Consider the following 27114-nt stretch of genomic DNA (forward strand, 5'->3'; position numbering starts at 1 on the left):
AGATGAGATGAGTGTGTGTTGTTGTTGTTGTTGTTGCCATATAAAAATTTCGCAGTTAAAATCAAAGAGTGAAGGGAAGCGTTAGTTTCGGTGCTGGGGGGAATAATTAAACGAAAAGAAGCTTCCATTTCTCCTCTATTTTGGGTAAAGCTTTACCCGGAATTCAATTTTGTATTCTCCCCTCCCCCCCTCCGTTCGCGATCATTATTTTTTTTTTTTTGTATTCAGGAGTCATATGTAATTCAGGGAAGCCAATCTCTTTTTTTTTTCGCTCTCATCAATTAGATCAGTATTCGTTGTCTCATAGTTTAGGGGGTGGTTTTTTTTTTGTTTTTGCTTCATCATATTTTTTAATTGAGGAAAAATGGCTGAAGATGAGCTCACGGCTGATCAAACGGAGAAGCTGCTGCAGTTCCAGGTAAAAATATTCGATTATTTCATCATGTTATGTAACGTCATTGCTCTGATTGGTTCTCCTGATGTTTCATGTTTACATGTTATATAGTTAATAAAATATGTTTTTTTTAAACACATATCTGCATTGGCACTGTGTTTATTCAACAATTTGCTGTTTCATGCATTGTGCAGTTGCTATAAATATATTGAGGGTGTGAAACTAATGGAACTACTAACACACATAGACAAGTTTTTCCCATTAGCGTTACATATGCCGTGGAAATACAAAGCTCAGTGGATCCCGTTTATGATGGTTTTTCAAAAAAAGTCATATGTTGTTAGTGGAGATCTTGATGAATAAGAGTTGGGACCATGAAAATAAGTCGTACTAAGTGGGAAAGTCATAAGCAGGATCCACTGTATGCAAAACGGTAACACATGGTTTACGAATTCACGTGGGTAGCATGGCAGTTTTTGGCAATACAGGCTGGGTTGTGAATCGCAGCTGGAGTATTTTTACAGATGTTCCGAGTTTGTTTTGTCCATCTTAATACATTATGTGATTTTTGTACAACGTATTGAGGAAAAAATCTCACTACCTGTATAATATATGCATGTGTAAGGCATATATTTATAATAACTTATAATAACCTTAACCTCAAGCTCATTGTCAAGCTCTGGTGTCGGGCGCGGCAGCCTACAGCGATTGAGACATATGTCTATGTCTGTATGTAATGAATGTACAGGAAACATTTCAAGGTTTCCTGAGTTAACCCTTTGAAGGGCAGACATTCTCTCTAAACCCATATGAAACAGGCACTTACACTATGGGGACATGGTGTCAAAAAGAGTTGAAACATATTGGGAACAGCTATAGTATAATCCCTTTCTTGGTGAGAAAACTAAGGTTACTATGGATCGCCAAAGCAGGGCATGATGAATCCCAAATCATCATGGTGACTAGAAAAACGTCTATTGGCACAAAAAATTTTCTGTAGCCTATGTGATTGCTAAATTAGCCTTAAAGCATGTATACATTAGCGAACCGATCATGCTATGTCAGCATTCACAATCGGTTGTTCAGCAATTTGTACGATGTTGTAAACGAATTGTGCACTGTTTGAATTGGACCCATCAGAAACCATTTTTTTTTCAGTGAACGCAAAGAATAGAAAAGAATGCAAAGGAAGCTTGTGTACCCATGAACGGATTAAAACTGCTATAGGGGATCGTACGTTTGGCTACTACTACTGAATCACACATGCACCTCATCCATATTTCTCTGTGGAATCTCTAATGAATTGGTACATGTTGCAATGTGTGTGTACGTGTAGCGAACATTACGTGAAGTTTGCTTTTGTGTAATGCTTGCTGTGTGTAGTGCTTCCATCTGCCATAAATTTTTGGAACTATGAATGAAGTGTAATGACACTGAATAATTGCATTGTTGTAGGCCTGTCGTTCTCTGTGGCGAGACTTCGTATGTTTAGCTGTCAATCATATGATTGACACGCTAATGTATATGCAACAAAATTTTCTCATTTCATGATTGTGAATTTTTTAACAGGAAAAGGGGGATATCAAGTTTTTGAAAGTCAAAAGAAAACATAATTTAGGACTTTTTCTTGGGGAGAAAACCATGCTTGTGCCTCTCAAGCAATTTGGCTGGTGCCTAAATGCTTTCAATTAGTCAAGTCCAGCACCAAATACAAAAAAAGGTCAGACTAGAAAAAAAAATTGACAAAAACAATGAAAAAAAAAATCTAAACTGGATTTAAATGTCAAAACTGACAAATCATAGCATTTTGTTTTAATTTTCCAGAATGTTTTTCAAGCTGAAGTGCTATTCTTATCTTTTAGCATCATTTTATGTTTTTATCAGCATCTTTCTTGCGTTATCATGCTCATTTACTTAAATATTCATCCTTGTCCCGTTCTCCAATCTGATGAGAAAAAGGCTCTAGTTTTCAGGTTTTAGAGACTTGAGTCAAACCTGCCTATCCCCTACTTAGTTGTGGCTCTACAATAGTCACTATCAGAAAAAAATATCTTGCTAGCATTAGCTATTTAATAAGTGATAGGAATATACTATATCAATACAATGAAAGGAATTTCCTGAGGTTATTTTCTGTAATCCACTTAAAGTTGTTTTCAAGCACTGAAATAATAATTAGGGACATGAGAAATCACAAGTGTTGGTGATATTTATCGGTATATACCACCAAACTATTATGAGCAGTGCTGCTATTTTATGAGGGCTGCAGTTTACGGACTGTACTCCTGTGTAAGACAAGAAAGTGTATCACTCAGAGGCATAGGCGGAGATAGACTTGGAAGTCTGGGGGGGGGGGGCACGATGATATCAATTCACGTATACATATATACATTAGATCAGTCGACTCCCCCCACCCCCGTACCTCCGCCCATGCTCAGAGGCCTGTGAAATTGAATGTCAGTTTTTGGTGCCGAAAGCTTGGATTGAATCGTATTCCATGTATTTGTCTTGGTGTTTTAAATTTGTTCATCCCAGTACATTAAGTGACCACTATGCAACAAGTACAGAAAGAAATATCATGCTGCTTAAGTCGACTTGTCCTAATTCTATGTCAGATTTAGTTTTGTTTTTAGTAGGTTTTTGTTATTGAATATATGATCTTATTTCTAACCAAAATGATTTTCTAAGTTTGTCTTAACTAATGCGATGATTTATTGTTTTTCCAGGACCTCACAGGCATTGAGGATTTTGCCAGATGTCGCACCGTTCTGGAGACTCATGCATGGGACCTTGAGGTGAATGTTGTTTAATTAATTTTTTTTCTAATCATTTTCTCTCAAGATATTTATATAATTATATAAATTTGAGTTTGTTGCTGGTATATTGTACAGCTTAGGTGATGAGAATGTTTGTTGTGTAATGATGACACATTTATATGGAAGTGTCACTGCAGTAGTAAATTATTTATTTATGTTGTTTGGGCTGGATAATAGCTTTCTTGGGTGTCATGCGGGCTGCAGGTTAGACACCCCCTTAGCAAATGATGTCTAGAATACATTGTTTAGGAACGACTACCTCTGATTTCTTTTGCTCCAACTATAATATTAAAAAAAAAAAATTTTCGCCTTCAGAAACATGCATTTTAATGACAGTGGTCCAAAGACCAATCCCATTTGTTGCAGCATCATCAATTTACATGCAATTTTATGTTCTCACTAGGATTTTCATGTCGCAGACATTATTTTCTTGCTGGTCTCATTTTTTTTCTTGCTGATCATGCTGTATTTTTATTATTTTTGGACTTGGTGAGTGCACCAGTAGTAGACCACTTGTTTTAAAAGTTGAAGTTAAAAAAAACTAGATTTCAAGAGCAAAGATTAATTATAAGAAAAAAACCAGAATAATTTGAACTCTTTTTTACCATATAGTTTGCCACATTGTTAATGTGTACCATAATAGCCACATTGTTTTAGTTTTCAGTTTGTGTTGAAGCTGGATGAATTTTTTGAAAGGTGGGTGAAAATAGAGTGTTGCTTCGACTGATTCTAACGCTTCTTAAGGCATATGTTTGTGTTAAATATTTTTTCCCCTTCACAGTACATTTAATTTTGTTTTAAAGTCTCATTATTTCATGTCAGTACGTTCTAAATGTTTTATCCATTGTGGTTTGAAGAGATGAAATTTATGGTACCTAAAGTATAAAAGGATGGCCCACCTTAGGGTCCATAATTTTCAAATTGTTCCGAGCAGGTCACATGGTCGTATTGCAATTACCAATCGTGCTAGAGAGGTAATGTTTGTTTTACAAACAAATGCTATTGCTAGGCATATAACATACATTACTGGACATTGAACATACCTTTTCCTTTCAAAAGCCCCTTTTCTGGCCAGATATGCAGGCATTTGTAGGACAAAAAAAACAAAAAACAAGCCATAATTTCTACAGTGGCAACTTTTCAAATATTTTAGTATTTTAGAAAAAATAAAATAAAAAACACACTAAAGCTTTAGAAGCAGACAAAATCCAGACTGAAAATAAAGGAAACAAGTCAAAAGAAAAATGGAAGAATCTTCAGAGACTTTGTATCACTTTTCGGTTTTCATGCTCAAAAGTTCATTTATGTATGATTATGATTCAGGAAATAAAGGGCAAAAATTATATCTGTGCAAAGTTTGAGGTCAATAATAAAAGTTTTTGTTTGAGTAGAAAATGTGTTCAACATAATATCTCCAGTTGTTTTCAAAATTTTCGAACTTTCTTCAATTTTTTATTTAATAACCATGAGGGATAATACTAGTTTAGATTATGTTATATAAAAAATAAATACTTATCAAATGGATATTATTTTAAGTTTTAAATATAATGAATTAAATGTTCTTAAGTGGCCTACTACTAGTGCAATTACCTTATTTAATAAGCATGCCCACCAAGATAGGAGAAGGTCCTAAGTCTCAGAAAAGCTTTAAAAAAATGCTTGGCTTCTGAGAAATTTGGTTTGCCATTAGTTTTCTTTTCAGTTTGTCAAGCCTTGTTCATATATCAAGTTGTACTTCCTCATGGAGTAAGTTGAATGAAACTTTGCATCAACTTTTGGGACTGTAGGGAGATATCTTGTGTGTGGTGCCATCTTTCTATTGCTTTATAATTCAGTGAAGTCACTGAAGTGCTATAGCACTTCAAATAACCAAACTTTTCGAAAATGATACATAAAAATTCCATTCCTGCCTCTCCAGAGACGAACACTTTTTCAGTAAAGACTCAATCAAGATTTAGATGCATTGAATACAGTAGCATCACTGCAATCATTATTATTTCATTTATTTTAATATTCCTAGCGTTAATCAATCAGGCTAAACCAAATTTGGAATGCTCCATTGAATTATGACTGTTGTGTAAAACTGGTTGAAGTCATTAAAACATGCTGATTGAAATCAATGTACTTGGTATTTTGTATCTCAGGTGGCTGTACAAGACACGCTGAACATGAGAGAAGGAACGCCTTCGGTTTTTAGTCCGCCATCTAACTCACCTCCTCCAGTTATAGTCTCTCCACCCAATCAAAGGTATAAATATTCAAGTACAAGTTTTACTTTCACTCTATAAGTATTATTTTTCTACTGCTTTTATATAAGAGATATTTTGTGCTCATTATACCATGATGTGCATCATTCTATAGTACAAGGTAGGTGATAGCCATGCAGTAACATTTTCAAAATTAACAGGGGAAAGGCTACAATCCTTGATAGTTTTTGAGATGTTTTCTAAAAACTGGTTTTTGCAAATGCCTTTTTTACATGAAGTGATTCAATTACAAAAATTATGGTGAAAAATAATAGTAAAAGTTTGCATAGTTATTGAGAAAGTGTTCAGCACATGATTTTCAAAAAGTTTTCTTTCAACTGCAGTTTATCTTGAATTTTTACTGTGGGCTATAAAGACCATTTTATTTGTACCTTTATAGGATATATTATGCTGTTCGTTCCTGGAGGCCAACTGGTATCCTTGGCTGGGGCTATTTGATATTTTCTTTGCCATTCCAACTAGCCTATAATACATTTATCAGCGTCACAAGGTTCTTGTGTAAGTCCCAACTTATTGGATTTTTCTATTGATGTGTTTAAAAAATGAAATTTCTGTCTAAATGCTCAATTTTGTGTAATGTCTAAAGTCTGATCTTCCACCCTTTCGCTACACTCAAATGACTAATATTACACATATAAATTTAATTTTTGCACATATTTTTCTGAAAATAAAAATTATTTTGAAAAAGAAGCATGTTAAAGAGCCATTTAACACATTTACATACCTTAATATTAGAAAAAGATATATTTTTTAAATTAAACTATTTTTCAAGTCTCCTTAGTCTTTAAATTCAAAGAATAATCAACACTTTCAAAAACAAAATTATGCATTTAAATCCTGAAACAATGAACATGGGGGGGGGGGGGAACCGGAATAGTCTAATAATTTGTGGCAATGCAGCACCAAGTTGTCACTTTATACAAGGAAGGTCTCCCTCCCATTCACACTACAGAAAGGGGGAGGATAGGTTATAAAATTGTGACATAGCGTGAAAAGTTTTGGAATCACACTTTCATTCTTCTATCAAGAATTATCCAATAAAGTTTGTGGGACTTTCAATGGACCACATTTAAATATCATATAAATGAGAAATGTACCTACATCACAGACTGAGTTTAACCTGAGAGTATCACCCCTGTAGGCATGCTAATTTTTTTTCAAAAATTCAGTGTTTTTATTACATTTTCTATATATAATGACTATATATAATTTTTTTTCCTTTACATTTTTTTTTCTTTTTCTACAGTGAATTTAATAAGGCCTGACTCCAGGAGAGGTGAGCACTGTGTTTTGTTTTGGAAATATTCTTGTATAAGTTTATTCATATGGTATGATTTTTTTTAATATGGGGTGTTTCCAGTTTACAATCAAAATTCATGTGTGTAGAAGTGTTTAGGTTGCAGAATATGATAAAGCTCTTCAGGGAAAAATCACTTATAACAGGAAAAATGATTTTAATTTCCTACGATTTACACCATTTTTTTTGTAAATAAAATATATTGTAATTTTTTTTTTAGTTTATTCAAATGTGTAGGATGTGTATAGTAGCTGTATGTATGTGCTGACAAATTTTAGGTTATGATACTTTATATGTAAATAGGGTGCACATGTTTTTGAATTTCAGACTATCCATGTGTCAAGACATTTTTTAAAAGATTATCCAACAAATTTATATTAGGCTATACAGTAATACCTTGACTTGATTTGGCAATGCCTGAAGGCTTTTGACATTACTTTCTTAGAAGGGAAATGTTTCCTATTCAGAGTCCTATTGAAAAGATGATGGTTGAGAAGGAATTGAAAAGAATATCTGCAAATTTACCTTTTTTTTTCTTTCTGGGGGGGGGGGGGCGTTAACAGTGAAAAATTTTACCCCATCTTTTTCAATTTAGTTAGTTTCGGCAAGAATTTCTGACAAAAATCAGGGTATATTATTTTTTTTGTTGCAGTTCAGTTTGCAGAATCAATAAATCATGTAAAATTAATATGTATTATTGTTTCCCCAGCCGTGACAGAGCCATTACAAGATGTCATGAATTTTATTGAAAAATATGAGAGCAAATATGGAACTACTCATCCAGTGTTTTACCAGGGAACATATCATCAGGTAGGATTATTTGGCTGCATTCTCATAATAAAAGCTTTTTCTTTGATCTGTCTTGATGTATTTTGAATGCTCAACTCAATGTTCCTTATCTTTTATAAGCAAGTTATGCTTTAACCTTGTGGCACAGCAGAAATCATTAACTCCCCACCTCATCCTCCATTAAGAAATCAACTTCCTAAACTATATGGACTTGTCAATGCTAACAGGCTTTTAAGGAGGCGAGATGTCTCATCAATGCTGCTTGAAGGGCGTTGTCACACTTGTTATTTTACATTAAACCTAATCTTCAATCAGTAACTTTCAATCAGTAAACTTTTCAACATACTGTATTTCTCAACTTGTCTGTTTCATGGATGTAAGCAGTGTAGCCAAAAAAAAAAAAAAAAAAAACCAAATCAAAGAATTGTTCACCGTAAGTGCAGATTCTGTGTATGAACCACACTTTTCCAGACTGAAATTTAACTTTCATGTAATCACTTTTTCTACCCTATTCTACAAGCAAATATTTGTTGTGAAATGCATTTAATGCCTAGAACTGATTCTAATCAGTTGAAATATTTTATAATTGATACTTAGATGTTATGTTGTCACTTTTGTAATCAGTCTGCTGAGAATTTTGTTTCTTGAAACAAAAGTTAATGTATTTGCTACATCGATGTAAGCACTACACACCACCAAAATTATGTTTCTGAAAATTTAAGGGCAGTGTTGGATAGGAGCCAAGAAGTTCTGAACTCTATTTCGTACTAAAACATACTTATATTCTATATTCATAAGGAAAAAAAAAATTTATTTTGAAGTTTTGGTATAATATTTACACAACAAGCTGTATGTTTGTTAAATTTAGGCTCTCAATGATGCAAAGAGGGATTTGAAATTTTTGTTAGTTTATCTTCACGGTGATGATCATCAAGACACTGATGACTTTTGTAGGCAAGTATTGTTGCTTTCATCTTATTCTTATGCTGATAAGACTTATTTGATAGTTGCAGTGGACGTGTCCAAAAATAATTCTTCACCTATTCATGTAATATGTCAAATTCTGATAATTATCATTTATTCTTGTTCTTGTAGCAGCATTTGAAATGAATGAAAGTAAATGTAAATGCAGGGTGAACATGACCTAATCTGCCGGACAAAGGCAGATGAGAGATGAACCCAAGTGGAACATAAAACACAGTAGTAATCCTGTCTGATCTCTAACCATTTTCGAGTTATGGTGGATAATGGATTATGGAAGAAAAATTTAAAAGTCTGAGAAAATAACCCAAATTTATGAAGCTTCTGAAAGACCTATACACACACAAAGCACGTATTTAGAAAGAGCAGGAAAAAAAAATCTATAAAGTGACACCATTTTCTTCAGAATAAACTGAAGAGCCAAAAAAACTGGTACAGGCATGCGTATGCAAATAAAGAGATATGGAACCAATCAGAGTACAGCGCTGCGGTCGGCAACGCCTATATAACACAACAAATGTCTGGCATAGTTGTTGGATCGGTTACTGCTGCAACAATGGCAGGTTATCGAGATTTAAGTGAGTTTGAATGTGGTGTTATAGTCAGTGCACGAGAGATGGGACATAGCATCTCCGAGGTAGCGATGAAATTTGGATTTTCACGTACGACCATTTCACGCGTGTACCGTGAATATCGGGAATCTGGTAAAAAATTAAATCTACGACATCGCTGCGGCCGGAAAAAGATCATGCAAGAACGGGACCAACGACGACTGACGAGAATCATTAAACGTGACAGACGTGCAACCCTTCCGCAAATTGCTGCAGATTTCAATGCTGGGCCATGAACAAGTGTCAGCGTGCGAACCATTCAATGGGCTTTCGGAGCCGAAGGCCCATTCGTGTACCTTTGATGACTGCACGACACAAAGCTTTACGCCTCGCCTGGGCTCGACAACACCGACATTGGACTGTTGAGGACTGGAAACATGTTTCCTGGTCTGACGAGTCTCGGTTCCAATTGCTTCGAGCTGATGGACGTGTACAGGTATGGAGACCTCATGAATCCATGGACCCTACATGTCAACAGGGGACTGTTCAAGCTGGTGGAGGCTCTGTGATGGTATGGGGCGTGTGCAGTTGGCGTGATATGGGACCCCTGATACGTCTAGATACGACTCTGACAGGTGACGGGTATGTAAGCATCCTGTCTGATCACCTGCACCCATTCATGTCCATTGGGCATTCCAACGGACTTGGACAATTTCAGCAGGACAATGCGACGCCCCACACGTCCAGAATTGCTACAAAGTGGCTCCAGGAACACTCTTCTGACTTTAGACACTTCCGCTGGCCACCAAAATCCCCAGACATGAACATTATTGAACATATCTGGGATGCCTTGCAACGTGCTGTTCAGAAGAGATCTCCACCCCCTCTTACTCCTACGGATTTATGGACAGCCTTGCAGGATGCATTGTGTCAATTACCTCCAGCACTACTTCAGACATTAGTCGAGTCCATGCCACGTCGTGTTGCGGCACTTCTGCGTGTTCGCGGGGGGCCCTACACGATATTAGGCAGGTGCACCAGTGTTCAGAAGAGATCTCCACCCCCTCTTACTCCTACGGATTTATGGACAGCCTTGCAGGATGCATTGTGTCAATTACCTCCAGCACTACTTCAGACATTAGTCGAGTCCATGCCACGTCGTGTTGCGGCACTTCTGCGTGTTCGCGGGGGGCCCTACACGATATTAGGCAGGTGCACCAGTTTTTTTGGCTCTTCAGTGTATATGGATTTAATGGCGAGTTACAAGCGCTGAAAGATTTGCAAAGCGTAAAATTGAAATTTTGCCAAAATCTATAATTGCCTATTCCACAAACTCCATTCTAGCTACAATCGGCCAAATTTATCAAAAATTTGTCCACTGGACCAGCTTTTGAAAGAGCCTACAATAAATCATATCAGTGTTCTAGTTCAGGAGAAATTTAGCACTTTGTTTGCAATACTGCAGTTTGCCAAATTAGGTCATGTTCACCTTGTAATATTAGCACATAATAATGTTACTCACAGCCTTGAAGTTCTCTGTATTTCGAATAGCTAAAATTCAGGATTCAAACTGTACCTTTGTTTCAATAAGCCATAATATTCATGATGATGGTAATCTGTGAAAATGTTGTCTTTTTGTTATAACTAGATTGATAATTATTATGTTTTCTAACTACAAATTTTCATTTACTTGGGGGCTTCTGTGAATAAGAGATGTATAAAATTTCATACCACTAGCCAGAATTAACTTTTTATGAAAATAGTTATTTTTACAAACTTTCATTCAACTGTATTTGTATTTTTTTTACTTTCCAAAACAAAAAAAGAGGACAGCACTAGATATTTTGTTGGGTTGTAGGAATTTCATCGATTGTTATCCACTAATTAGTTTAAATTGCATGAAGTCATACTTCATAAAGAAAGTCATTTTTTTTTCAACAATCTATATTTAAAAATTTTCTTTCCACATATAGGCATTAATTAAGCTATACTTCAACAGGACTCTAATTAAAGAAATCTATCTTTTAGCAATGCCCCTGTTAATCACAGTAACACTACTTTATAAGAAAGACTTGTAGCAGTGTAATACTTTTTCATAGCTGCCAAGTCTCCCGAATTTTTCGGGAATCTCCCGAATTTTATCTTCATCGCTCGATCTCCCGAAATGTTCTTAAATCTCCCGAATTTTTACGAAAATCACAAAAATCCCTAATTGTCCCTAAAAATTCCCTACTTCATTAAAAAAATCCCCGCTTATGAAAACAATCCTAAGGAATTTCTTGTGGGGCATGAAGCCTCTTTTTTTTCCCTTTCGAAATGACGTCACACGTCGTAAATGGGGAAATTCCCTTTTTAAGGAAGTTTTACAAACCCTCTGATGGTAACAAGAAAGTTGTTTGTCTTATCGTGCAGGGAAATGGCTTAGCAGCCAATAGTCCTGGATAATAATTGAAGATCATGGTGATGCACATGTGGTCAAAATTTCTTTTGTTGAAGTTACGTACGTGCGATATAACAAAGCATGAATAATGATAAGCAAAAACATATTTAATCAATTTTAAAGATACTTATTCCGATGAATTTCCTTTCATCAAACGTTCCAGAAGAGGGCTGACTTTTCCTTTTTGTACAAGTTGTGTTACGGACATAAACATCGGTCATGGAAAGACTGCCATCATCACTCGTGAAATGAAAAAAAAGACCATCAAGCAAGTGTCACAAAAAGTCAGTGTTCTTCAAAAATTGACGGTGTTTTCCTTCATTTTCCGATGATTTTGGGGTCATTCGCTCAGAATGTTTGTTCACGGCTTTTCTGATTGAACACAATATTTATTTTTATATTATTGAAGTTTTGGCCTCCAATTTCACTTGTTTTTTGCGTAGGAATTTTATTCCCAAGGGTTTAACTTCCATGTGTGTAAAATCCCTATTTTAATTTGACTTCAGTTTTTGAGTAGGGATTTTATTCCCTACGCTTTAACTTTTATGTTTGGAAAATCCCTATTTTATTTGGAAAAATCCCTATTGTATTTATTAGGGAGTGGTTTTAGCATAAAATACGGGTGTGCGCGAAAATCTCCCGAATTTTCATTTTCAAAAGTTGGCAGCTATGCTTTTTCCTATTTATTTTTAATGTTTAAAAAGAAGAGAAATAATTGTGCCATAAATCTTGATTAATCACTACTTTATCACCTTATATTTTTACTGACAAAATAAAGTTTTTGTTAAAAAACAAATGAAATCTAAACTTTTGTGTGACTCTTTCGGCAACTTCATGTGTATTGAGATTGTAATATGTTGTTCTTAGTGATTTTATAATAATTAGCATTGCTTCACCTTTTCTTTCTGTATAAATCTTTATAATGAATTGATGTGGTTTATATAAGTTATTGGAATACGATTCACTTTATTTTTCAGAAATGTATTAGGCAATGGAGAAGTTCTTAACTACATAAACACGAATATGTTATTTTGGGCATGTTCTGTGAATCTGCCTGAAGGATATAGAGGTGATATATACTTATTTGTATAGATTAGGTTACATTCATTAGGTTTTTTATTTTGGCCAATGCTGTTGATTTTCATTTCATTGTTATTTATTTTGAATCTGGATAAGAAAAGAATATAGAACAATCACTGCTTTTTGAAAAATATGATTAAAAATAGTAATAATTATAGCTAATAAGTTTTGGGCAGTTGTGGTGCTGCAATTAGATATTTGGTCAGCCGGGACAATCAGCCATTTTAGTACCTTCCTAACAGTGTTGAACTAGCAGCCAACGGAAAGCAAAAGGGGAGAAAAAGGGGAAAAATTCAGTGCTCTTTTGATTCAGCACCCAGGGCACCAGACCCACTTACTCCTCCTGGGCCTACGTGCACATCCTTGGCACTCACAATTATCAAAATAGAAATAGAGTTAGCAATTCTTGATTTAACTCATTCATCCTGCACATATTTTGCTCAGAGTTTAGTTATACATAGAATCATGGTTGAAGTCACATTTTTAGGACCTCCATTCTGAAAAAGTTGCTAGTCATTTTATTAATGGTATCAATGTTTGGTAATTGTTATTCTATAAATAATGTTATTAGTTGGTTCATGCCTTTCTAAAAAATCTGTTGCTGTTTCAGTAGTATTAGCAGTGTTTTTTTTCTTAAATTTTTTTCAGCCATTTACTAACCACCTTAAAAGTTATGATGTTCATGATCAATATTGAAAAGTTTTTCTTCAACAACATGAGTCTCTTTTTATCATAGCATTTTTTTGACATAACATTGACATGTCAAGGGTATATTTCTTTGTATTTTGTTTATTTCAGTCTGTCAGTGTTTGAATCAGGCTTTCTCATTTTATTTCAAGTCGTTGTGGAAAAATATACATTTTGTATTACCTATATCAGTGGTTTTTAACCTTCTCAGTGTACAGCTCCCCCAATGAACTTCGATTCACATTATGGAGGAACTTTTGTTAATGAACGATGATTTTAATTGCAAGCAAAAATTTTGCTCTTTATTTATTTATTTGCACATTATCACAGTATTCTCCCCTACAGCTTCCGGTCAGTATGCCTCACTTGAAAAATGTTGAGTCAGTCAAGAGTGACTGTTTATGATAACAAACTAGATGCAGCATTGTAACCACGCCTGTGTGCATTTGAAGTTTTTTTAAAATTCTGCTTGGGAAACACTGTGGGCTGATTGCATTATTGAACGTGACTTTGAAGTGTTAGCTCATGAATGGGAGCCAACATTATTGTTGGAGAGATTGTGACCATGTGACTGGAGGTGTTAGGGGATGACATTCAAGAACTAGTGGTAGAGCATGGCCAGGAGTTGACCACAGATGGATCTCCTTTGCAGGCAACAGCAAGAGTTTAAGGACGGTATTTTGTTTGAGGAAGAGAGAAGTGAGGAGTAGTCCCTCACTTATCAAATGAGATTAGAGAAATCTGTTAGAATGTGAAAATCTGTGCAAAATTTTGTAGAAAAGAATCAATCAAATAAAGCTGTAGCGAAGCAAACAATAAATCTGTCTGATGACAAAGAATTTCTTATTTCCAAGAAATCCTAAAAAGGAGGCAAAAGCAAGTGTCATTGGATAATTTCTTTTTCAGATTTCCAGAAAAAGAATAAATTTCCAAAAAAACAGTATATAAATCATCCTAAACAATAATTGCCCTCTCTGTCGTCATTTAGAGTGAGTCAACTAGTAAATGTTATCGTATTGTATGGTTATTTATATGCTGTTATTGAATTCTTTATTATAAGATTATTGTGTTGTGTATCATTTATTATATTATTAGTGTGTTAAGATTATGTTTTGTGCTGGTAAAAAGCCACTGCTTTATATTGTCCATAATTATAGACACTAAACGTTTTTTTTCATTGAAACCAAATTAAATTGATGAGTTAATGGGTCTTATATTGATGCATTTTTTTTCCTTTCTAATTTTAGTGTCACAGGTTCTGCGAGAGAACACTTACCCATTCTTAGCTGTGATTGTTTTGCGTGACAACAGGATGACAGTTGTTGCAAGATTGGAGGGACCCAGTGAAGCAAATGTTCTCATCCGGCAGCTGAGCCTGATAGTGTCAGAGAATGAGGGTTCATTGGTTGCTGTGCAGTTGGAAAGGTAAGATATTGAAGTTTGAATTTTTTTTTTTGTAAAAATAACCAATGCAATTCACTAATTTTCATTGAAATGAAATTAAATAACACATTGGAAGTTGTATATATTTTTTAATGCAATTTTTATTTTGTTTGGTGAATTTCAGGCAAGAGCGTTCCTTAAACCAGACACTTCGACAGCAGCAAGATGAAGCTTATGAAGAGTCTCTGCGAGCAGATCAAGAGAAAGAAAGGAGGCGACGTGAGGTCCAGGAACTTAAAGACAAAGCAGAAATGGAAGAGAGGGAGAAACTACTTGAAGAACAAAGGCGGAAAGAGGTTTTTTATACATTGAATAGTTTAAAAATAATTTTTTAAGTAAATATTTTTCACTGTTCACTTGGTGTTGTGCAGAACATGTTGGGGAGGGGTGCATATACATATTTGTGATACATTACATACTCATTTTAAAGAAGACACAAGAGTTAATAAAGAGTATTCATTTAGTCATAAGTCTGAGTCCATTAAATGAACTGAGGAACATTTTTTATGAAGGTTTAAAAGCTTATGCAAAACATTTGTGATAAAATCTCACCAAGTTATTTTGCGTTCATCAGTATGCATCCATTATGATCTCTTGTTCAACTACTTTATTTGCTGTAAAATCAGGAATCTTCAAACTTTTTCAAAATATGATGAGCATCATTTATGTCCATAGTCAGAAGAAGAGCACTCACATTTGGCAACTCAGGCAAGTGATAAAACTAAAATCAGCTTTACGCCAATTCTTGAATGCAGCTTCGTCACTTGGGGGGGGGGGGGAAGAGGCCTGGCTTTTGAAAATACATTAAAAATGGTATATACACACACACACACACAAATATATAGATACATTGAGTGCATGTGCTTTGCCCCCCCCCCCCCCCCCCCCGTGGAAAAAGTTGAAATGACGGCCTTGCATCAATATCTGAATGCTCAAAATCAGGCACAAACAACATTCTTTGGGTTTTTCTGTATGTATGATGATGCTTGTGAACAATGAGTCGATGTCTGCTCAAATGAAACTTTTTTTCTGGTGCAGGGCGAAGGTGCAGGAATTCAGTAAACGCACCCCTGACCCAGCTGCAAGGCCATACAGGATAAGTAAACCAGATGCTGCAATCCTGTCAGTAGACCACTAGTAGTGCGAGACAAGCCACAAAGACCCTGAATTGCAACACCAGCATTTAATAGTTTGAGAGAGATGCCACTTTCTTTAATTTTCATCAATCAGCTTTTGTAATGGATACAGATCAACAGTTGAATCCCATTTTAACAAATGACATTATAGCAAAAAAATCTTGTTTAATGGGAAATTTTTCTAATCCACCAGATAACTTTACATAGGAACAATGTTAAAACCTGGAATTCCTTTATAACGAAATTTGGTTATAACAAAGTGATTTTTCCATTCAATTAAAATTAAAAGTTCCACTCTTTTAATTTCCATCTATTAGCTTTTGTTATGGATACAAATCCATAAGCTTCAGCTGGTCCAAGAGTGCGGGAAAAGAAAAATTTGAGAAATCAGCTTCACAAAATATCTGGACTCACCATTGTCAAAATGAGTCTTTCAAAAGAATGTGGGACTCTTGTCAATGAAGAAATACAAGACATCATGTTTTCATGAGGTATCTAATCAAACCTGTGAAAGGGTGAAGCTGGGTATGCTTTAAAATCTGTCAGGAATATCTATTTCAAGAGTCCTTGGAATGCTGCTAAGTGAATGATTCACTTTAGCGCCACTAACACAGTATTTTTTTTCTTGCATTTCTTATGTGGGCTGCATGTTTTGCCAATTTCAAATTTGGAATAATGTTCAATTTTTAAATAAATCCAAGAAATTTCCCAAATGATTAATTCAATATGTGAAATTTCACTTTTTTGTTTCAATATTAGCTTTTAGTTTGTCATTTTGTTGTATGGCTGTGTTTCCAGGAGATTAGGCGTAGGAAAATTGAACTTGCCAGTGAAATTCCAGATGAGCCTTCAGCAGAAGAGAGGGACACTGTTCGTTTGCTGATCAAGTTACCAACTGGTGCCAGGCTAGAGAGGCGGTTTCGCATGGACGAGTCTCTTAAGGTAAATAGGATTATCGTTTTCGGGGCATGTGTGTGTGTATATCATGGCAAATGTGATGAATCTGTGATTATCCATAACTGTCAGCTATTATGCGTAATGACCAATTGTCTTGACAAATTTGATAAATTTTCTTACATTTATCACTTTTACTGGTGATTATGCATAATTCCCCATGATTATTAAAAATTAATATGAAATCATGGAATCCCCCAAATATTAATGAAATCATGGGAGCATATCACTTAAATTCAACTATTATCAGTATCTCCCGCGGGTGATGGCCCATATGATATTGCTGCTTGAAAAATCAAGGTTTATTGAAATGAGTGTTATCAGGATAAAAACGTATAAATTATTATCAGTCTTGTAATGTTAGCCTTCTTCACATTTAACATAAGTTAGCTATTAATTTTGTTTTAAACATAATCAACATCAATCGAATCCATTGCCCTAGATTGAACTTTAGGCAATGATGTGTGGCCGGGCTGGACAAATCTATTGCCTGATATGCCCAGGGTATGTAAAAATTCCGCTTGGGCACATATTTTTTCCTACCACATGCCAGATGTGGGCATTTAAAAAATCCATAAAATTTAGGGGGGGGGGGGGTTGAAAATTTTTTAGGGTTAATGGGAAATTTTGAGTTCAAACAAATGAGAAATGCAATATATATATATATATATATATATACAGTCAACACTCAATATAACGACCCTTTCATCCCATTAAAAACGGACATTATATTGGGAGGGTCGTTACATCAAAAGTAAAACATATATAATAGTCGTTCTCTGAAAACTTTTGGAACTTATACTACACCGGTTGTTGTAATGGAATTATTGCTATAATGGGTGTCGACTGTATATATTTCCCACTATTAATTCTTCAGTAAGTGTTTTCATGAATAGATGGCAACACATTTGTTTTGACTGTGTGGGGAAAGTATTATGAAAAGGCAAATTTTGTTAGTCCACACTATAAAAGTTTTATGAAAGTTCTTTTACAAATGTAACCAATGAGCTTATCAGTTGTATTTACTCGAATGTAACCAATATGCTCATTGGTTTCATTTGTCAAGTTTAGTGTAATACAGCCTTAGACTAGGTGGCCATCACTGATCAGAACACGGGTGGGAGAGAATTGTCCAATATCGGTCCATGTGGGAAATTCTTGTAGACAATTTTGAGATTTCATCAAACAAAGGAATAATTTGACATTTTTTAATGTAGTGCAATGTTCTTAATTTTCTATATTACCTGTGTATTTTCATCAATAGATATCAGCACATTCGCTTTGAATGCGTTTGAAAAATTTGCTCACAAAAGAGAAAACTAAGCAATGGTTTTTGGGCATGTAAAATATTGATTCAGGCATGTATTTTTTTTAAGTAAATTTTTTCAGATTTGTCCAGCCCTGATGTCTGGTAAATTTAAGTAATTCATTGACATCTTATCACATTTATCAATACATAATTACTGGTAAATGTGATAAATTCACAAAATTTATCAAATGATCAGTGATTATGCTTAATCACCAGATTTATCACAATCACATTTTTTCTATACTTCAGGAGCTGTTTGTCAAATAGCTATCTGGTTTGTATAATGGGTATTGTGATGTTTGGTTACAAAAAAATTAATGAATAAGTGTTATATGCCATTTAACTAAATTATCCTAACAAAATGATTTTGTTAGGATAAATTCACAAGCATTTTTTATTTTTATTTGTTTTCATATGCTCTGCTTGATTCAGTGAATAAAATTACTATTACAAATGTGTTTTTTTTGGAAACTTATTCAGTCTCTGGCTTGGTATCTCAGTAGATATTATCAAGATCATGGCAAATATTTGCAAGGGTCATTGCCTTATGCTTATGATTTTAATTTTTCTTTTCAATTACAGCATCTATACTATTTTGTTTTCTGTCATGATGGGTCACCAGACAGTTTCCAGATTGTGACAAACTTTCCAAGAAGGGTCGTTCCATGTGAACCCAGGAGTAGTTGTCCAGAACCCCCAACGTTGAGAGACTTTGGTTTCAGTTCATCCGAGATGCTTTTTGTTCAGGATCTGGAAGCATGATTCATTTCAGTCACTTTTATTTTTCGAACATATAATTTTTTTCCCTTGAAATTCTGCGTTTTTTTTTTCTGTTTTTTTTTGCAAGCTAATAAAAGCCAAGATTTGTGTTTCTTTATATGCAAGGAAAAAGTTGTATTTACTCAGAGCGCTCATACTTACTTATACACACTAATTGCAGCATCATCTATGCATATTGGTTTTGATTCTCTACTTCATGTATTCTGATTGTGCTAGTATAGGGAAAGTCCTGTATAACAATATTCAAGGGATCAGAGAAATGTATGGCTACAGACTGAATATATTAACACTATGAAAAGTGCACTGGGAGTGATATCATTATGTAGGTGATTACATTGTTCAACACTGATTTTGTTCTCAGAGGTTTCGGTTATTTTAGGATGATTTTGGGGGATGCTGGTTTTGAATCTGGTTTTGGCATCTTGGCTCTAGTTTTTTAGATAAAGTGAAAATGAAATTTCATTGATAATATATAAGTAGCATACAAATCACATTGAAACTATGCATTATAAATAAATACAGAAATCATTTGCAAAGATATTTCAGTGATTTTGGAGTTATTTTGGGGCGCTGATTCCGAATCTGGTATTGGTTTTGTCGAATTGGCTCTAGTTTTTGAGATAATGCCGATAACAAATAATAATAATAATGTGATAATAAAAAATCTCAACAACATTATTTGTATTCTGCTTTATGTATTACCATTGAAATTTAATTTTTTCACTTTATCTCAAAAAACTAGAGCCAATCTGATAAAAACAACGCTAGATTCAGAATCAGCAGTCCCAATATACCCTAAAACCATTAAAATAAAAAACATGAATTTTTTTTTGTTGAGCAGTATTATCATTACATAGGATTTCCACTGCATTTTGCAATTTTTTTCAATATGGTATGAAGTTTCAATTGTACATGATTTTTTCCTGGACTATAACTACACATGTATGAGTACTCTGGCCCAGCTCTAGGGAAAAAAAGTTCTGACGATACCTGTTTTTTTTTTCAAGATCAGCAGTGGGAAAAGTAATTGTATCATTGTATTTGCAAAAAGTGAAATATAATTTGAGATTGCTATTTGATTTTCCCTCTGTACTTTGAATATTCTGATTTAGTATGATATCAGAACAGTGTCGTCATTTTCTTTGAAGGGTAAACAAGGCAAATGTCCAGGGCGCTATACATTTCCAACACCATTAACTTGATGTTTGTAGAATTGAACAGTTAAAATTGTAAAATAAGCAAATGCCATAGTATAATTTCAGGATCTATTGTGAAAGTAAGCATAATTTTTCCATAACAATACTCTATAATAATTCCTCAATTGACATGGGGGGGGGGGAACAAAAAATTAGCTCAGGAACCCCCTCCCCATGAGGAACACCCTGTATGAGAATAACATATAACTCCTCTTGTAACTCAGAGCGCTCATACATACTTATACAAATACGAATACAACACCACAACAGGCAAAATGCCCTGCGAGGTGGCTGAGAAAAAGATGCCCATAAAAAATATGGATGTCATATATTTCAAAAATAAAGCAACCTAATTAAAAATGTAATTAGAAACATTATAAATGATATATCACTTGATAAAATATTATACAATGCCCATAAAGAATACTTATGGTTGTCTTATTCTAAGCATGAATAGCTTCTCGATTTACCCCAACATGTTTATCATACTTCTTTTTAAACGCGTCAATTGTGTTACAATTTACTACCTCCGGGGATAAGCTATTCCATTTATTGACAACCCTATTAGTGAAAAATTCCCTGCGACACCATAACCTTGCATTGTCCCTTACCAATCGATACTGGTGTCCCCTTGTAAAAGCGATCGATTGGCGGTGTACTAAAAGTTCATGGTCCATTCTATCCATCTCATTGAAAATTTTGAACACTTCGATCATATCTCCTCGACATCGACATTATACACTCTAATTGCGGCATCATCTACAGAAACTAACTTCATGCCAGGTTTCACTACACGTACACACCCATTCCAACATGTACCAATTCGTTAGAGGTTCCGCAGAGGAATATGGCCGAGGTGCATGTCTGGTTTAGTAGTAGTAGCATCATCTATGCACTTATTGGTTTTGATTCTCTGCTTCATGTATTCTGATTATGCTAGTATAGGGAATGTCCTGTATAACGATATTCAAGGGATCAGAGAAATGCATTGTTACAAATGGAATATATTCACATAATGAAAGTACACTGGCAACAGAGTGATATGGTTGTATAGGTAATGTGTGTGTGTGTAAGCTTTCATTTCTTATATTTATCATATGAGGACATTTGTCAAAACTCATATTTCTATGCATATTGTTAAAGAGTTCGCTAGGCATTATTAAATAGGGACCCCCCCGCCCTGAACTCTCTTTGTGTAACCTGATTACTTTCTTATATGCCTGACCTTACGCATGCTTTTTGAAGCTGTATCTGAATGTACATCCATGACCTGGGTTTCTTTAGGTCTCAAAATAAGGGACATCAAAAATTGTTTTTTCTTTCCTTGTTACTCATCATTTTCTCTGGCACGACCACGCCTTTCGGGGCAATGAGCTTTTTCGCGTAAGCGACGGCCTTGTCGTGCTTGGTTTGCTGTGTTCTGTATTAGTGTTATAACTAATAATTCTTTAAAAAAAAACGACCATGTGGAGGGCCAAAAAGTCTGCTCGGGTCCTCTAACTTGCGAGTGACGTCCTTGTGTATCAAAATAACACTACATATATCTGTAAAGATATGTGGATAGTCGTATTTTACAAATAAGAACGTTTAAAATACGAAGAAATACATGGGCGGGGGGGGGGGGATATTGTCCCCCCGGCGTCAAAGGTAAAGACTGATCTAATGCATATATGTATAGATGAATTGACATCATCGTGCCCCCAGACTTCCAAGTCTATCTCCGCCTATGGTATTTCTCTCTCGGTAGGTAGGCAGTCATACTAAATGCCAAAAGGAATAACCGCAAATTCACCGACTGTTTCCGTTTTCGGTCTAGAGATGCGTTGGATCGAGTCGTGAATTTACCGGAATATCCCGAGGAATAGTCATTTTCATGAAGAGCGTTTCTATATTTCCGTTTCGAACCGGAAGAAGGAAGAGTGCCTCTTTGCTTCCGTTGATGGAAAAATAAAAAACCCATGTAAAGTTCATGTGTGACAATATAAACCGCATCGTGACCGCAGGAAACATATCATCGGAGAATTCGATGTGTAAATAATGGTAAAACTCTCGGTAAAGTGCTTGATTTCATCGAAACGATGATGATCTTATTCTTGGGTCTGATTGCGATGACGTGCTTCCCGATTCGGGTTGAGAACTCGAGAAGGCACAAAGGTGAGCCTTAATTTATTATACAACTATTGTTATTCATGCATTTTTGGTTCTTCAGATGATGTGCTCAATACACTTATAGAATTGAAAATGTGTGTGGTACAAAAAATTTTCAATTGGGGCCACCGATTGATAAATCATTATGTAGGTATATTGGTTCTCAATAGGTATATTGGTAGGTATCCTTTGGTTCTCAAAAAAAAAATTTCCATCAGTGGGTCGACCGAAAATAGCAGAACCTCCCGATAACGCGCACATATGGAACCGGAAATTTTGTGCGCGAGCGAGGAGTGTCGATTAATGGATAGTAAAATACATCGGGTTATGTCAATGCCGTCTAGAGCAGACTGTGCTCTAGAAGGTATTGGTTATGTCGACGTTATTCAAAGAAGTGCACGCGCTAACGGGAGTGTCCATTATGGGAGGTTCCACTGTACCCCCCTATAGATACTATCAATGGGAGGTATTGGAGTAACCTCCCATACATTTGAGAGCCATGCATTTGTCGGCATGCTCTGCCAGGGGGATCATTGGAGAGGTTTCTCCAATGATCCCCTGGATTCTTTATTAGGGATCATTGGAGAAGTTTCAGGGAGTCCGTGAGCTTGCACGAAAAAAAACGTCATTATTTCATACCGAAATATTATTCTGTAAAAGAGGCCCGCGGTCTGGGAAAATGTGAACAAAACCTGCTCTGAGTAGTTTTGGGGATATAAGAAAGTACGGGACAATTGCAACAGTCGCAAAAGCAATCGCTAACAGTGTTATCCGAAAGATTAATTTTGAAGAGCAATAAATTTCGCTCCCGTTCAAAATTTTAAGGGGTAGTTTTGTAAAAACGGATATTTCTTTAATGAAAAGAGAAAAAACTAACAAAAAAAAAAGAATTTTCCTAAAATTTGGTGGAGTATTTTCACTCGTCGATATGAAATGTGTGGCAAATTGGATTTTGATGCGTGAATCACGCATTTAGATGCGCATTGGCAAACTATTATTGCCAGTTCTTGTTAAAATATGCTGACGTACATACAAATAAAAAACTTCAATCGGAGCGAAAAATAAAGGCCATAATTCCATACAAAATTCAAATTTAGGGAAATCTTCGGTGAATTAGAATTTCGAAAATAGAGAAATACAGTACATATTAAATAATAATAATTAATTAATTACAGGGATACACGTTTTTTTATTGTTATTTTAGTTATAAAGTTACTCAAGTATCTATGTCCATAATTACTGCAGTAGAAAAAAGGAATTTTTAAGTACGTTTCTTTGGAAAAAAACTGAGTGAACAATACATAGAAATCCCCCTCAAAAATAAGCAATATATGGTCAAGTAAATTTTATTTTAATTGGCACTTATGCTGTCATCTTTTGAGGAAAAAATCGACCAACAAACAAAAATTACCGAAATATGGTACTCCTGCTGCCATCTTGCGACGAGCCAGAACAGAGTTTCTAACTGTTTAATAAGGGGCCGTTCAAGTATTACGTAAGCAAATTTTTAACCATTTTTGACCCCCTCTCCCCTTGTCAGCAAAAGTCAGCAAAAGGCTGACCCCTTCCCCCTTGTGAGCAAAATTTCGTCATCAGCTCTGCCCCTCTGAATCCCAGCTCATATTTTCATAAAGGGTGGTTGATGACGTAAGCTTATTATCCAAACCCCCTTTCCCCCCTTGTCATCAAAAGTCAGCAAATCGGAAACCCCCTCCGCCCCCCCATAAATGATGACGTAATACTTGAACGGCCCCTAACCAAATAGAAGCATAAGTGTTCTAATTCAATCAAAAACTTGAACAAGTCACAATGGTACAATTTAACATGTCCCATTTTAACATGTCACAAATGTTATTATAATAACATTTGTGACATGTTAGTATTACAAGTAGGGTTGCCAACCGTCCTCCTACGTTTTGAAAAATTCGCCCTTTGTCCTCCTTTTCAGGTTTTCGGGATTATTTTTCTTTTTTCCTGGGAAATGTTTTTTTTTCTCCACACTTTTTTTGAATCTTAATATATTTTTTTCATTGATATATGAGTGTTTTTGTTTCCCCCCTTTTTCCCAGACACGCATTCACCAATAGCCGTCGAAAAATGCAAAGAATTTTTTTCTGTTTCTACTTATTTTTAGTGGTTCTGTTTTGGAGTTGGGAAAAATTATTGTTTTCCCGGTTTTTTACATTGGTCGGAATAGTGACGCCATCTATTGGAGAAATTGGGATAAGTGACGTCACTTAGGGTGCGTGGGAAGGTGTCCCCATTTTTCAGTTTGCGAACCTAGCAACCCCAGTTGCAAGAATATGTCTGGTAATGCAACTTTTCAAAATGTAAGCTTCAGAAATAATAAATGTAACAAAATGCCAGGTTCTTTGCTAAAGAAAACCTCTCGCCACACTTTAGTCAAAGCAATAAAACTGACCAGAGGGTGAGAACAATATATTTTATGCGGAGGGAGAAGGATCGTTGTTTGATCTTTTTTTTTTTTGCTTTTTATAGCGGTTCAGTTTCAGCTAGGACAGGGTCACCAGATTCGAAAACTGAAAAAGGAGGACACCTGCACGCATCCTTAATAATGTCAATTTTCACAATAGACGGCGCCACTATTCCGACTAATAAAACCGGCACAAACTTCGAGACGCAAATTCGAGCTGGCCTCCCGTTTGAAAAAGTCTCTCCGCAGAGAGCTGCAGACCTTCTACACCATATAGTTTCCAAACCTTTTTTGTCCCATCGCCCCTTTCTTCAGAAATTTTTTCTAACATCGCCCCCCAACGCAATCTAACCCATAGAATCCTATGTTATACCCGTAGCTTCTACCGCCCCCCTGGAACATTCCATCGCCCCCTAAGGGGCGTTAACGCCTACGTTGGGAATCACCGTTCTTCACGATACTTACATGGCATATTCCATCTTCACTTCAAAATATGGAAGACAGGTTAGGACCAAGCATATACATAGGGGCCATTTAAGTATTACGTAAGCAGATTTTCAGCCATTTTTGACCCCCTTCCCCCCTCCTTGTCAGCAAAACACTGACCGCCCTCCACCACTGTCAGCAAAATTTCGTCAGCAGCTAAGAATATTTCATATCTTCAAAAAGGGGTGGTTGATGACGTAACCAACCTTCAACCCCCCCCCCCCCGTCATCAAAAGTCAGCAAATCCGAACCTCCCCCCCCCCCCGATGCTGACGTAATACTTGAATGATCCCATACCACACACATATTATGTGTCACACATAACACATTACGGCATGTACCGATTCGTTAGAAATTCCGCAGAGGAATGTGTACGAGGTGCATGTGCAGTTAAAAAAAGTGGTAGCCATTCATAAATATTTGCTTTCAATGTTTGACTCCCTCCTACTACAATCAGGTATCAGTGGCATAAGATGGCTACACGCTGGTCCAATGTTCCTTGGCGAATATTTGCATTTAGAACACTCTCTCCGTGTTGCGACAGTTGGCGTTCTTTGATCAGTGTGTGGCCAGACCGATTGGAAGATCCGGAAGGAGGGCGGCTCCTTGTATTTGGGGTTGGAAAGTCCTGGCCGTTCTGTTCGACCAGCCAATACCTTCCAGCCACCAACATTTGACGATCGTTGCCAATGGTGGAGCGGCCACAATACTCAGCCATGACTAACCTTGAGACGTATTGGGACAAGCTGGAAATGAGTGTGGCCTCGCTGAAGTGCTAAAATTTGACAGATATAGAGCTGGTGGACCCCTTCTTTCTATCCAGATCATGGACCGCCTCTCTGTATCAATGAAGGGAATTTAGCGGGTGGTTCGAAGACCTGGGTCATACTGAAAAATGTGCATGCAAGTATTGTGAATTTAATGTGAAGTTTGTTTCTGTGCAATGCTTTTTATAGTGCTGTCATCTGCCATCAATTTTTCAAACTATGGGGGAAGTGTAATGATTGAGTATTTGTGCCATTGTAGTGCTGTTGCCCTCTGTGGCGAGATTTTCCAACGGGGAGACTGGCTCGCATTCTCAGTTGGGGAGCTGGTGAATAGACTTATTGATACGATGAGAAATGACATCATGTTATATGGACTCATTAATGATACCTTATTTTGCTTATTCCCGTAGGTTACGTGTCGGACTTTATTTTCACGATCCCAGAAGCCAGATGGGAAACCTTCAAGTTCCTGGACAGAATCGAAACGAATTCCCTGAATTACGACGACAACAAGATCCGGGACGGTCTCTCATTGTCCGAAATATCGAAGGAAGTCAGTCGAGTCATTTTGGACAAGGGCCAAGATCCGCTGCTGCTGCCTTCCAGCAAGTTCATGAGCGAGGCCACCGAATCCAACCGACAGGCTCTAATAGTCGTGGACGAAGCCTTCCTGTTCGGAGTGTCCAACTTCCAAGTCGTGTCCGAGACAGCTGTGACCGAAGGCACCGGCGAACGGGTAAAGTTATCCGGAATCTTGGATTGGACCCGCCTCAAAATATCGTGTTCCTTGAGCCTGAATGTTTCGAACATGATATATTCCGGACGAGCAGTGGTCAGAGTTTTACCGCTGCTGTTGTACGTCCAGATCCAAGTCGACGGGAAACAAGTTTTTACCGTACAGGCGGTCAAGATCGTTAGGGAAGTGGATCTCGAAGTGTTGATCGAGGACATGGAGGCGGACAGCGAATACGTCGCCGACATGGAAACGGAAATCAAAAAATTGATAAAACACATCACACCTAGTTCAGTCCTTCGAACTTTCGGCAGTGCCCTGAAGTACGCCCTCAAGAAGAGGACGGCCAAGGCTATGGATTCCTTTCAGTTGCAATGATGACTACGATGTATACATGTTTTCTTTTGATTAATAATTATTTTATACCTT

General features: G+C 36.2%; 2 protein-coding genes across 2 annotated transcripts; both read left to right on the forward strand.

Moving 5' to 3' along the window:
- Positions 1-19018, forward strand: Faf2 (Fas-associated factor 2). The gene is made up of 12 exons (XM_089236119.1): positions 1-418; positions 3118-3186; positions 5352-5455; positions 5854-5972; positions 6721-6750; positions 7481-7581; positions 8429-8514; positions 12510-12601; positions 14547-14724; positions 14867-15038; positions 16677-16820; positions 18724-19018. Exons 1-12 carry the CDS (start codon positions 365-367, stop codon positions 18901-18903), a joined length of 1329 nt encoding a protein of 442 aa, XP_089092245.1. The 5' UTR covers positions 1-364; the 3' UTR covers positions 18904-19018.
- A 3077-nt stretch (positions 19019-22095) lies between these two features.
- LOC149083023 (uncharacterized) lies at positions 22096-27114 on the forward strand. The gene is made up of 2 exons (XM_089236909.1): positions 22096-22271; positions 26363-27114. Exons 1-2 carry the CDS (start codon positions 22196-22198, stop codon positions 27061-27063), a joined length of 777 nt encoding a protein of 258 aa, XP_089093035.1. The 5' UTR covers positions 22096-22195; the 3' UTR covers positions 27064-27114.

This window comes from Pholcus phalangioides, unplaced genomic scaffold, assembly GCF_987345545.1.
Source record: "Pholcus phalangioides strain wild (caught in Gottingen) unplaced genomic scaffold, Ppha-v1.0 ptg000009l_1, whole genome shotgun sequence".
Lineage (NCBI taxonomy): Eukaryota > Metazoa > Arthropoda > Arachnida > Araneae > Pholcidae > Pholcus > Pholcus phalangioides.